At 48.2% G+C, this 12,396-nt stretch overlaps 1 protein-coding gene across 1 annotated transcript in view; it reads left to right on the top strand.

Annotated features, from left to right (window-relative positions):
• Positions 1–354: 354 nt before the first annotated feature.
• The window catches only part of WNT3A (Wnt family member 3A), an 86,786-nt gene continuing 74,744 nt past the window's right edge, over positions 355–12,396 (top strand). Inside the window, exon 1 of the mRNA XM_050891848.1 lies at positions 355–425. Coding sequence (XP_050747805.1) covers positions 355–425 — 71 coding nt within the window. The remainder of the gene's footprint in view (positions 426–12,396) is intronic.

Genomic DNA, 12,396 nt, shown 5'->3' with positions numbered 1-12,396 from the left:
AGAACAAGCCAAAGCATCAGAATTCTCCCTTTGGCAATAAGTGCTGATTGGGTCCTTTTTAAGAGAGCTACTTCAAACTTTTTTTTTTTTTTTTTTTTTTTTTTAATATTTGCCTTCAGTGTCTTGGCTGAGAGAAGAGTTTTTTACCTCTCTGAGATTTTTTTTTTCCTTGAGAGTAGTAGAGGAAGCAAGAGAGGATTTACCTGGTCGGGTTGAGTTCACTTCATTTGACTTTTTTTTTTTAAATTATTGTTATTATTATTATTAAAATAATCATCCTGCCTCAGAAGAAAGGAAGGTTTTTGGCAACTCTGGTTAAAAAAAAAAAAAAAAAAGAAAGACAACTTTTCATCAATGGCCTCTTTTGGATATTTCCTGTTTCTTTGTGGGTTGAGTCAGGCTCTGTCAAGTTACCCAATCTGGTGGTAAGTTTTATTCTTCTTCTTTTTTTTTTTTTCTCTCATTTTCATTTATTTTTTCCCCTCCTCTGTTTTCTCTGCAACCCCTGTGCTTAAGATGACTTGAAATTCTCCTTTCGTTGCCACTCAGCTAAAGAGGTGGGATTGTTCCAGCGCCAGCAAGTTCTTAGAACCTGCATTTCACCTCTTTTATTTATGCATTCACTTTGTTTATTTTGACTGGGTTATACCTGATCTCTCCTTCTCCTACTGTAAAAGAGAGAGAGCGAGCGAGAGCGATCGGAAAGTTATTTTTTTTTTTAAGTGCTTTGATCCTCTCCTGTGAAGAACAAAAGGCGCTGCCTGAATTAAAGAGATAATGATACAAGTTGACATGAGCGTTTCAAGGTGATTTCGAGCTAGTCAGGTGGAAGGAAGGGGGGGGAAAGGATGAAAACTTTTTTTTTTTTTTTTCCCCTTCGCTTTAAGGAATATTTAGGGGGAAAGAAAAAGAAAAGGGGGGGGGGGGGGGGGAAGAAGAGAGAAAGGAGGTGAGAGGAGGCTGAACAACCTGGGCTCGTTATGGAAAGGCAGAGCAGGGAGCGGAGCCGGGGCTGGGGGAGATGTGCCCGGCGCTGCCGCGGAGCTGCCCCGCGCAAGATCGGCGGGGACCTGCGCACCCCCCTTCCCCGGGGATAACGCACTTTTTTGGCCGCGTTGCAGCTCTTTTTTTTTTTTTTTCCTTCTCCTTCTTCTTTCCTTTCCCCTCCGCGCTTTGCACCCTACGCCTTTAAGAGGCTTTTCTCTCTCTCTCTCTCCCCCACAAAAAGCAAATGGTGCTGGGCAAGGCATGTAACTGCAAGATCTGCTCTAATTACCCCGCGGAGGTAATTGGGCTCAGGGAAGCCCTAGCGCAGGAAGGCTCCTGCTCTGCAGGCAGCTCGCGGGCGAGCGCGTAGGAAGCGCGGAGCAGAGCCGCGCAGGGTTGCGCGGGTGCACGGAGGCGCAGGCAAGCCGGTGGGGCTCCGCGCTTTGCCGCCGGCTCCGCGGGTGCGGAGCTGCCCGGGTAGGGAGCTGCCAGCCCCGCGCCCCGCGGAGGGGCAGCCGGGTTGCGCGGCCCAAGCGCGGAGCAGGGGCTGCTCTGTACCCGGGGTGGCTCTGTAAATAACTCAGAAACGTCCAAAAGCAATGCTAATCGTTAATAATTATAATTAATTTTTTTTAAAGTGCATTTAATCTCTGCCTCCCCCCCCCACCGTGGGACGAGGGGCGTTAGCGGGGTTCAGGTGCGGTCCGCGGCGGGCGGAGGCGAACAGGGGCCGCGGGTGCGGTACCTCCCGCCCGCGGCCGCGCTGCCCGGCGGTGCAGAGGTGAGGGTGTTGAAGGCAGCCTCTCCAACTATTTCAGGTATGTCTGAAAGCAGGGAATTCGTTGGGATGGGAGAAAAGCAATAAAATGCAAATGTGTTCTTGGGAAGACAGGCAGCAAGAGCACCTGGACGGGAGTCATTAAAAAGCAATCTTTTATTCCCAGCCACCATCTAACTTATAATTAGAAACTCTGGTTGCATTCCTGATTGGAGAAGGAAACGCATTCCTCTAATACCAACATAAATATTCCCTTGTCACCCACCGAGGGGAGAGGAGGGCAGAGCGGAGCGGCCGCGTCCCCGTCCCCCCGTCCCCGCCGCGGCGAGCCCGCAGCCCCGCTCCCCGCTCCCGCCTCCCGGAGGTGCGGGAGAGGCGGCTGTCGGGGTGGGAAGGGGGGGAAAGGCAGGGAAGGAGGCGGTGGAGAGAAGGGCAGGAGGTCTCTTGCCAAGCCGGGGCATCAGGTGTGTGCAGGGGGACCGCAGGGGCGACTCTGCGTTTCGTTTGGGTTTGGTTTTTTCCCCCCCCCGCCTTCCATCCTTCCCCGGTGCCAACCAGCGGTTTTAGACGTTTCTTTCGCAAAGAGAGCAAGCCCCCTTAGGCCATGGAAATGCAAAGGAGGTTTTGATTGGGGTGGGGGAGTCGGAGGAGAGGCCGGGTGCTGTTACATTGGCTGCCTAAATTCCCCCTCACACACACCCCCCCACCCCTTTCCCTCTTTATTTATCCTAAAGCAAGTTATAAACCCATGGCCATCCCCATGGCCGGAGCTGGGGAATAACCCTGGAGACGGGCGAGTGGAGGGCTGGAGGGTGGCACAGGGGTCCCCCGGACGCACCCGTGCACATCTCAGTATCGGGAGTGCCGTTTCTTTTCTCCTGGTCAACGCCAGCCTGCTTCCAAACCAGCTGATTTAGCAACTCGATCGTGCCTCTTTATTTTATTTTAATTTAATCTTGTTCTTTTCTTTCTTTGGGTTTTTTTTTGTTGTTTTTCTTTTTTGAAAGGACTGCAGAGAGGGTCAGGAATTTTTTAGTCTGGTAGTGCAAGCAACAAACATCTCATCTCAACCATCCCTGTTGAAAGCCTCCCCTATATTAGCTCATAGCAACTTGACCGCTTACAGCGGGAAACCTGTAATTTATCATGCCCAAATTGCATGTCCCCCCCCAAATAATAGTTTCTAATTAAAGCGTAAACTTGTCCTAAAGCACACAGAGCTATGGACACTTACACTGCTTTCAACTTCAAGATAATTTGAGCAAAAGCAGGGACTGCGAAACGATATTTTCCTGTAGGTTTTGGTTTATTCTCCCAAAGGAAAGAAATTCGGGGAAATATCAAGTGGGTATTTGTCAGGGGGAGCAAGTGGGCATGTGTCTGTTACTGTGATTTCTGTCTATCTCTAAGCAGAGCTCCTTACTTGGCTGAGCTGTTCCAATTGCTGTTCCCATCATGGCATAGGGGCACCTGTTTAAAATCAGGCCATGCAGCGCTGAGTGGGCTCCGCACAGAGCCAGTTGCGTGGTACCTTCGGAAAAAGTTCAGTGGAGCAAAAGGGAAAAGATCCCCCGGAGCAGTGATGCTCTCATGCTCCGTCCATGTCCTTTCAGCAACGATGGGGGGGAAAGCTACGGGAGCTTCTGAAAAACAGAAAATTCCCAAATAACGTATTTACAGAGAGGGATGAAATAGGCTTTAAAAATAATGGTTTAAAAATAATAAAAGAAGAGGGCACTGGTTCCCATTGGGACTGATGTGGCAAGTTTTTAGGGACATGCTGGCGCGATTTGTTGTGGCACAGTAACCCCACGGGACCTTCTCCAACGCAGCGCAGCATTGCGCTGTTCAACCTAAAGGAGCTACTGGTAGCAGCCACAGGCTCTTCCACACCCAGGGAGCCAGATTAAGAGCAAAAATGTGGGTGGGTTTTTTTTTCAAATGTTAGTGCTGTTCATTTTTTGGTTTGTTTTTAAAAAAAAGAAGAGGGATCGGACTGAGTGAAGGAAGACTCAGGAAATTCAGAAGCAGAATTCATGGGTGGGGGAGGATTAGATGTAACCTGTCCCCTGTCCTGGGGGAATCTGAGGTCCATGCGGAGTCACAGTAGCAGCACGAACAAAATTAAAACTTTTCCCAGCTAACTTGCACTGCCTTGGCTGACTGGCTGACTGCACGTGGAATGGAAAAAGCATTTTATTTTATTTTTTAGTCAGTGGCATGAGGCCTGACTCGGTCTGAGGACAGCCAGAGTGCAGAAATGATTCAGAAGGGAGAAGGGTTTCGTTCAGGAGGGAAAAAAAAAATGGCAATAAAAACTAACACAGAGCTTCAGCGCTGGGGATCTTAACCTCCTGTAGCCCAGGAGGCTGGTACTAGGGGAGATGATCATGGGAGAGGATCTCTGGGCTGAATTAGAAGTACAGGCAGACCTCTTCACCATGGGAGAAACCTGCCAGCTGGCATCTCAAATGTCCTTCTTCCTGGGGTGCGGGGCAGCTTGCTGCATCTTGAGGGATGCAGATAGTTAAAGCATGTGCCTGGAGAGGGGCTGGAGGAGGACATCTCATGGGAGGAGATAGGGACCAGCTGGCACTTTGTGTGGTGGCATCACTTTGGGCAGCGGTGTGTCCCCCTTCCTCTGTCCCGTTGGCCGTGAGGGAGCTCCTGTCTCATCTGCTGCTCTCTGCAACGCCTGTATCACATCCTAAGTGGGGTGGGATGAGATCGGCCCTGTAACAAACTGGGCAAGGAGATGAGCCGTAACCACTAGCGGCAGGGTGAATGCAGTGTTACTTGAGATGACAGGCTGGTATTTGGAAAGTGGATGTGAAGGATGTGTGTTAGGAATATTTTCCTGGCTGTGACCTGTGTTTGCTCTTGGCTTCTTATTGGCTTACTCCCCAAGGCTGGTCACAGAAGCTCTATGGTTTACTCATCCATGTAGGATGAAGTTGGCCAAAGCCTGTGATGTCCTGCAGTTGCCACTTCACAGCCCATGAGGCTTGGAGAAAGTGATCTAACAGATCTTTCCATCTCTATTTTTTGCAATTCAGGAAATGTAAGTGCATGGGAGCAGGGTGGGAGGGAGCCTTGCCAACAGAAAGACAAGTAACCCGGTGGCATTACTCCAGCAATACGCAGGTGCAACACCTGAACATGTCCCTGTCAGAGTTTGATGGCATCACCGCAATAAGAGCAGTGCATGGATGAAGTTCTGGCTTGTGCTCTGGTTCAGGTCTCTCCTCAGATCTGTCCCCCTCAAGGTGGGTGGAACAGCCCCCAATTTACACTGGGGTGGGTGAAAGCCAGGCCGGGTTCTGGATCCCATGAGAAACCTGATTCTCCTTTTGTGGCAAATCCTGGAGAACCAAGCTGAGTCTTGGCAGGCTCCGCACTTGAGAAAGCAAAGCTTAGGTTTGGCAGACGGCAACCGTGTTAAGTGAGAGATGATCATCCCTTGTTAGCCAGGAGGGAGGCAGAGCCATGGAAGGTCACCCAAGGGACAGCGTGAGCCATATGAGTTGGCACCAGAGCTCCTAAAACAATCTCTAGAGCTCGGAAATATGAATTGCATCTACCCACTTCTCCTCTGCTCAATTAGCCGGCGTTGAGGATTTTGACATTTCCGAGGCGATGGCATTCATCCTCGTTGCCTCTGCTATTGCAGCGGGTTGCGGTGCGATGTTAAACAGCTGTCGTGCTCCTCTGCAGAGGTGGCTGCATTTCAGCTGTACGCGGTGCAATCCCTGTACGTGCAGCCCTCTCCCACCCTTGCCCCAAGGCTTGGGAATTGTCTTTATGTACATCTATCTATGTTACAACAGTATCTTACACGGCCCTGTTTTGCCAGGCAGCGTATAATCATGAAATGATGTTTTAGCCTATTCTCGGATATCAACTCGCCCACCAGCTTGAATTTTCTGGAGCACAGCATGGGTGATTTGCACCCGAGCAGCAATGGGGAGAGAGGGCAACTGGGTTGAGGGGATCTTGCTGTGTAGATAAGGTGTAAGATGTGGTAAGAAACAGCCCTTGCCTGGTTCATGCATAGGGTATAGTGTGCAAAGAGTAAGGGAAGTATTTTCCCATCTCCATTTTTTCGTGGTGGGACCAGAGAAACAGACTTGAATGGTATTTATGTTGCTCCTGGCATAGTCCAGGCATGGAGGAGCTGTGCTGGTGAGATTAAATGACCGGACCAAGATCACACAAGAAGCCTTTCTCACGGCAGGAACTGAAAATTTTGCAAGGTCTTAGCAAGAAGCCCCTGTTTCAAACACAGGGAAGGCTGGGACTCTCCCAGAGAGCACAGTGTGTGCTAAAGAAGAGCCCTCACCTACTCAGATTTTAGACTTATTTTATTAAATTGTATTGTCCTGCTACATATTCATTCCTTTTTTTCCTTTCAATTTGAAGAGGACTTTATTAGATAAGTTAACCTGAAAACCAGCAACTTGATATTGAAAGCATTGAATGAAGGCATTGCTTCAAACAAGCAAGCCTTTCCTGACTAAGATAAGAAAAAGTGAATCATTTTGCTCCCCAGCCCTTTTCAGGTAGCCCCAGAGGCAAAATATGTCCTTTACAGACATTTGAACACCTCTAAGACTTCTCATCTGAAAACCTCTGAGCACCTACTAACATGGCTTAAGCTCTGACATGTGCCCAGGAAGGCGGAGGATGTTTTTTAATTCCTATTTTGCAGGCGGGTAAGCAGAGGCAGAAGAATTTAAAGGCCCTGCCCCGGACCTTGCAATGAGCCTGCAGCAGGGCTGGGTGTAGCACCGAGATACCTGGTTGTCCAGTTCACCGAGGGAAGGCAGGTCTTTTCTTCTTTCTAAAGACCTTTCTGCATAGGCCCCATGTCCTTGGGTGCTATTGCAGTGCACAGCACCAGGGCAGGGTAAAGAAGTGTCTGCTTCAGGGGCAGTAGACATTAATGAGATAGGTGGGTCCTGTTCTCCCCTCTGAGCTCTTGTGCCACCTAGATGAGCCATTTCACTTGTGCACGTGGCATTTCTTTTCCCAGACTCAGCTCTGTGGCTAGGCCTGCTGTAGGTAGAGTAGTGGGAACAGGGGGATGGCCATAGCCCTGCTTTCTGTTGGCCAAAACAAGACTTTTTGACTGTTCCCTCTAAAGGGTCAGGCTGGAGGAGCCTTGACTTTTGCTGTGAGTCTGTGGTCTCTCCTAGGAAAGAAAAATCAAGGATTGCTGATTGTACCAGAGGAAAGGAGGCTGACTCACTGGTGTCTCCATCCCAGATCTATGAGATCCCTTTCCTGCTTGCATCCCGCTTCCTGCAACTGGGATGAACCGACTCAACTCCAGTCCTATAGCAATGCTGCTGCTTTTCCAGACAGGGACTGCCGGTCTCTGCACCTCTTCCCGCATCGCTAGTGCTTAGCATGGGTGCAAAGCAGCAGGGGAAGGAGGCTGTTCTGTGCCAGATCTCGCGAGGAGCAGATGGTTTTGCTTTGCGTGTATGGAAGCGCAAGAAAAGCCCAATGGGGCGACCATGGGTTGATGCGCCCGCTTCCCCCTTGCTCAGCATTTGTGCTTGCGTTCCTCGAGTGCATGATTCAAATAGCCCGGCCACATCTCAAAGGGCTTTATTGGGCATAATGACAGCACTTAACAAGCATTGCACAAGTGTGTCACAGGGGGAATCCTCTGGGCTCTGAGTCATGGATGCTCCATTTGGACAGCTGAGTTGTATGCAGTGCGGTGAATGCAGTTGGCTGTGCACTGAGCAAGCAGTCTGATCCCCAGGGCCTCCTGCGAGCAGGGAAGGACCGGTCCTACTCCCACCAACATCCATGTTGAAATTTCCTTCCCGGAGCAGGACTGGACTCATGATCTTGCTTTGGATCCCAAAGGAAACCCTGTGGGGCCAAAGAGTGCAGCTGGGAAGAGGGGAGGCGGAGCGTGGAGGAGATCTGGAGACCATTGCCGCAAAGAAGGAGAAGGGCTTTCTAGGCTCAAAATAGGTACCCACTCTCTTCTGGTGATGTGGAATTTGGTGCTTTCTGCCCAGCCAGGTGGTGGCAGGTGCTGGGGTGGTGGTGCCAGTTAAAACCTTTGAAATATAGTGGAAAGGAAGGGGAAATAGCAGGGGGAGAAGTATTGACCAGAGCACTTATGTCTTGTCTGCATGCTCAGCTAAGGCTGGATGGGGCACAGCCCCGTGGCTGCAGCAAGAGCTGTTCCCATCCTGTCTCACTAAACCCATCTCTGTTTTGCTGGCACCACCGAGAGCCAGATGAAGACCCAGGGTCCGTAAGAGCCAAGACAGTTCAGTGGGGCTTAATACTGAAAGAAGATGAATGCTCAGGAGAGTCTCTAAGGGCAGGAGCCCTTCCATGATGTAGCCACCAGGGCTTTGCTGGATCAGGCCCAGGGTTGGTCTTGCAGAAAAGCCACTCCTGACACTGTCTATGCCAACTGTTTCCATCTAGCCTGGGCCACTCGTAATGCTTTTCACCCCTCCTGTCCCTTTAAAAGCGACAAGGTTTGCTTTAAGTCCTGTTATCATCTTAGCACAACATGTAAAAATTCATCAGTTCATCAGTTCACTCCAAACTCTACTGGTGCTTGCAAAAAACAAGGAAAGGGAAGAAGAACCGACACATTAACTCCCTTATTCTGAACTCCTAACATAGGGCACTGCTTTTAAAAACAGCCTGTAAACTGGGGGAGAGCGTTATGCATCACAAAGGTGTTGTTTGTCTCTTTTCCTTGTTTGTCACCTGCATATTCACAGTCCCCTTCCCACTGGGATGTTGCTGACACCCAGAGAACGCTTTGCATTTGTAGAGCCTGGGCCATCAAAGGAGTTCAAGGTGCCTTTGGTCTCCTCATCACAGTTTCTGTTCTGGTGTAAATAATAGCCAGTTATGCTTTATATTGGTATAGTGACAGTTCTTAGCAGGGATGCTGTTACTCTTTTCCAACATGGATATTCCTCCACACTCTATTGGTGTGAAATGCTTTTCTCTTATTGCACCTTTGCACACTCTCAGGATTCATCAACAAGGTCACGTCATAGCACGTGGACTGGTTCCCTTCTCACATCACAGACCTCACAAGACATCCCAGGTGTCTGGGATGGTCATTTCTCCTCTTCTCTGGGGGCTCTGTAGGCTTAAAGTGTGTTGGAGCAGGTTTTCCTAGAAGGCTCAAAGAGTGCCTCAGGGGTTCCTTGAGCTCAGATCATGGTAGACGCTCACATTTCTGGCCTGGCCTCACGTCTGTCACAGATTATGGAAACTCTCCTGGTCACCATGCATCAATCCTAGTGGTCAGTTTAAGTATGTCTTCCAGGAAAGACATCTAGTCCAAAAAAGAAGATGCCTGGGTTCCTATCAGATGCCCATGCATAGGTTCTACTTCCAGTTAAGATGCCCAATGGCATTCTGGTTGTCCTCAGAGGCCTGGCAGGGTTTGTATACAATCCACTGATGACACACTCCTTTCTCAGCAGCAGATGGAGGCCAGTCAAGAAAACTCTAGAGCATCTCAGTGGCACTTGATGCCTATCTGCAGGCAGTTGAGCAAAGCCTTGGGGTGGAATTCATTTTACCCATTATGTGTCTGCAATTTTGATGTCTCCATCCAAGCCAGGTGCTCTTGTCTCCTTTCATTGATGGGGCGAAGTGGGCACTTTCTTATGGTGCAATTCATGTCTCAGTCGTTCCACTGAGCTTGACTAGTTAAATCCTCTGCGACTATGGAGGAGCTGAGGCAACCAGTTCAGAGATATCTCCACCACTGTCATCCAGGTTTAGTCAGATTATACCCAAGACAGGGAGTCCTCTTTGAGAGTTTGCTCATTTGCCTATTTCCTAGCTGTGAAAATATGAGCTTTAATTCCCATTGCCTGGCATAATTTCACATGGCTAAAATCAAGTCATGGACTTTTTCTCCATCGTTTTCCTGTATTTTAATAAGCTTTTTAGTGCACAGTGCTCATTGGTGTATTGGAACGGGTGCAGCCATTGTATGCTATTGCAGGGACGTGCATGCCACCCAGGCTGGTACTAAAAACCTCTAGGCCACCCCTCTCCTCAGCAAATTCACACCATTTTATATTTTGTCATGTCTCAGCATAGCTGCTGAAAGCCTAAGCAGCTTGAGTGTTTTGAAGCTTTCTCTGTAACATATTTAATCCTGCCTCTAATCCAGCACACTCCGAAGCACAAATGCGTCTTCCTCATGCTCCTTATCCTCAAACATATCCAGAGTCTCCCACCATCCTCCAACCCCATCCACAAGTCATTGGCTCAAGCTTGTAATAGAACTTTATCTCAAAACTTTACAAAAAGATATAAAATGGCTTTCTTGCTTCCTTATCATGACAGTTATCTCAGCAGAATACACGGTCACTCTTATTAATGCAAGAGTTGTATCTGCATTTCAGAGAATTCCTCTGACTTCGTTTTACTTTCAGTTCTCTGAAATCCAAACCTTTTCTCTTTTCCCAGTCTATAGCTCTTAATTTCACTTTCCAGGTTCATATTTCCTCTACATGTCTGTTGCAAGATGCGGTTTTACGGCAGAGGTTATGCACAGTCAGGTTTCCAAGGAAGTCGCTGTTATTCAACAGAATTCACATTGTGGGACGGAGCAGCGAGAAAAGGCAGAGCCCATCTCTGCTATAGCCAAGCCTGTGAAACGAAGCCAAACAGCACTGAGCAGAGCAGGAGTTTCTTCTGCTTCCAAAAGGGTGCACCTTGTCTAATAGAGATATTTGCTAAGGGGTGGGAAGGCAGGAATGAAACCCCTTGAACAGTTGCCAAGCCTACCATTCAGTTTGTCCCTCTGCCCCCAGAAGAACAACAATAGAGCCTGTTGCTAGACAGTGTTGTGTGACATGACAGAAAGCAACTCTAAATCCTTTGCAGGCTGAGGGACACACTTAAGGGAGCCTTTCCATTTTTTTACGAGCCTACAGTAGCCGGGAAGAAATGGGACAGTCTAAGCTCTTGCTGTACAGGTAGGACCCCATCCAAAGCCCAGTGAAGACTGGGGAAACACCACTGGGCATCAGATAAGATTTGTAGAATTTACTGGGAGACCCACAGTTCCTTTAGAGGCATAAAGATCTGGTTAATGCTGGCTTTTGGGAGATCCAGGTTTGATTCCTGTCCCTTCTGGAGGGAGAATCATCTTGCAGTTTTAGCAGTCTCTAGCCAAGTTTCCTTTAGAGTTATTGGCGAGAAATAAGATGCAACTCATCTGATGTATGTTAGACATTTACTTTCGGATGAGATGAATCACATCCCAGCTGTGCCAGTTTTCTCACCGTTGCCTGCAAGAGGATTCTGCGTGACTAGGTCAGACAAAGATATCTCTTTTTAGACAGATGAATCCAACTTTTTTTTTTTTTTGCTTTGAATATACTCCTAAAGGCTAGGAGCATCTAGGCATTTTATGATCTACCTAGACATGTAGACATGTAGAATACTGAAAGAGGATACTTCCATTGGAAGACCCTTTTGAAAATCCTGGTGGGCATTGCTTTACATCTTTAGCAACCGAATTACCTTTAAAAACCCATCACTTGAAGTCCTGCTGTTGCAATCCACATATGTACAGAAGAGCTGAGCAAAAATCCCATATCTCAGAATGCTGTTTGAAGGGAATTCTTATGAAGTGTCAATTTCTTGCACATTCTTCTATGGGAAGAGCAGTCCAGGTGCATTTGTCGTGAAATAATTTGCCTTACCGATCCAGACCAGAAGAGCTGGGTACCTCATTTGATCCTGCATACCAAAGGATTGCTGCCTCTCCTTGTGGACTGGCTTTGTAATGGTATTGGAGAGCTGTCCTGAAGGCTCTGAGAACAGTACCCTTCTGAAGATGTGTAGATGCTACGAAGATGGACTAAAGGTGTTTTGAAGTGTGTGTTGATATAGTCTACTATTTTCTGGCAGTGAGGGATCCAGGGACTGGGAAGCTCAGTCCAGCCTAGCCCATTCACCAGCTGGCTTGAACAACATGTGCTGATTTTTTTCAAGGCATGGATACGCTCCCATTTACAAATAGCGTAAATCTACAGAGAAAGCAAGTGGCAGCCTGATCTCCAGGGCCTGAGAGCTGTTTTGCTGCAGCATTAGCAGAGGTGTGGTTTGGTCACCATCTGGAAAGATTTGCTGGTGGAAGTGCTCAGACAAAGCAATAAGTGGAAAAGGACAGAAGAAGTGAAGTGCAAGGCTATTTAGGCACATAATTCTTGCTTTATGCCTTAGACTTATTGACTGCATTGCTGCAACCTGATCAATTAACTGATTTTATTGAGCTGCCCCTTGTCAGTGGATTGCAGTGACTGGTCCATGAATACCCTTAGCTCATTCTGAACGTGAGGAAAAGTGGATTAGCTCTGTTGCTTTTATTGAAGTGCTTATTTCTCCTCACATGCCATAGAGAGAACAGAAGTTAAGCAGCACAGATTTAGCTAACTATTAGACACCTTAGGTTAGTTGAGACGCATCCCACTGTGTGTTTGCAATAATAGGTATGACAGCCTCTACCATCATTAAATCATTCGATTCAGAAATCATCTCATCCATCCTCATGTGCCCCAGGCTGGATTAAATATACCTAAATCAGAATGGTGAAGAAGTAATGG

This window comes from Gymnogyps californianus, chromosome 2 (assembly GCF_018139145.2).
Source record: "Gymnogyps californianus isolate 813 chromosome 2, ASM1813914v2, whole genome shotgun sequence".
In the NCBI taxonomy this organism is placed as follows: domain Eukaryota; kingdom Metazoa; phylum Chordata; class Aves; order Accipitriformes; family Cathartidae; genus Gymnogyps; species Gymnogyps californianus.
The sequence above is the reverse complement of the archived record's forward strand: the minus strand, read 5'-3'. Positions and strand labels throughout refer to the sequence as shown.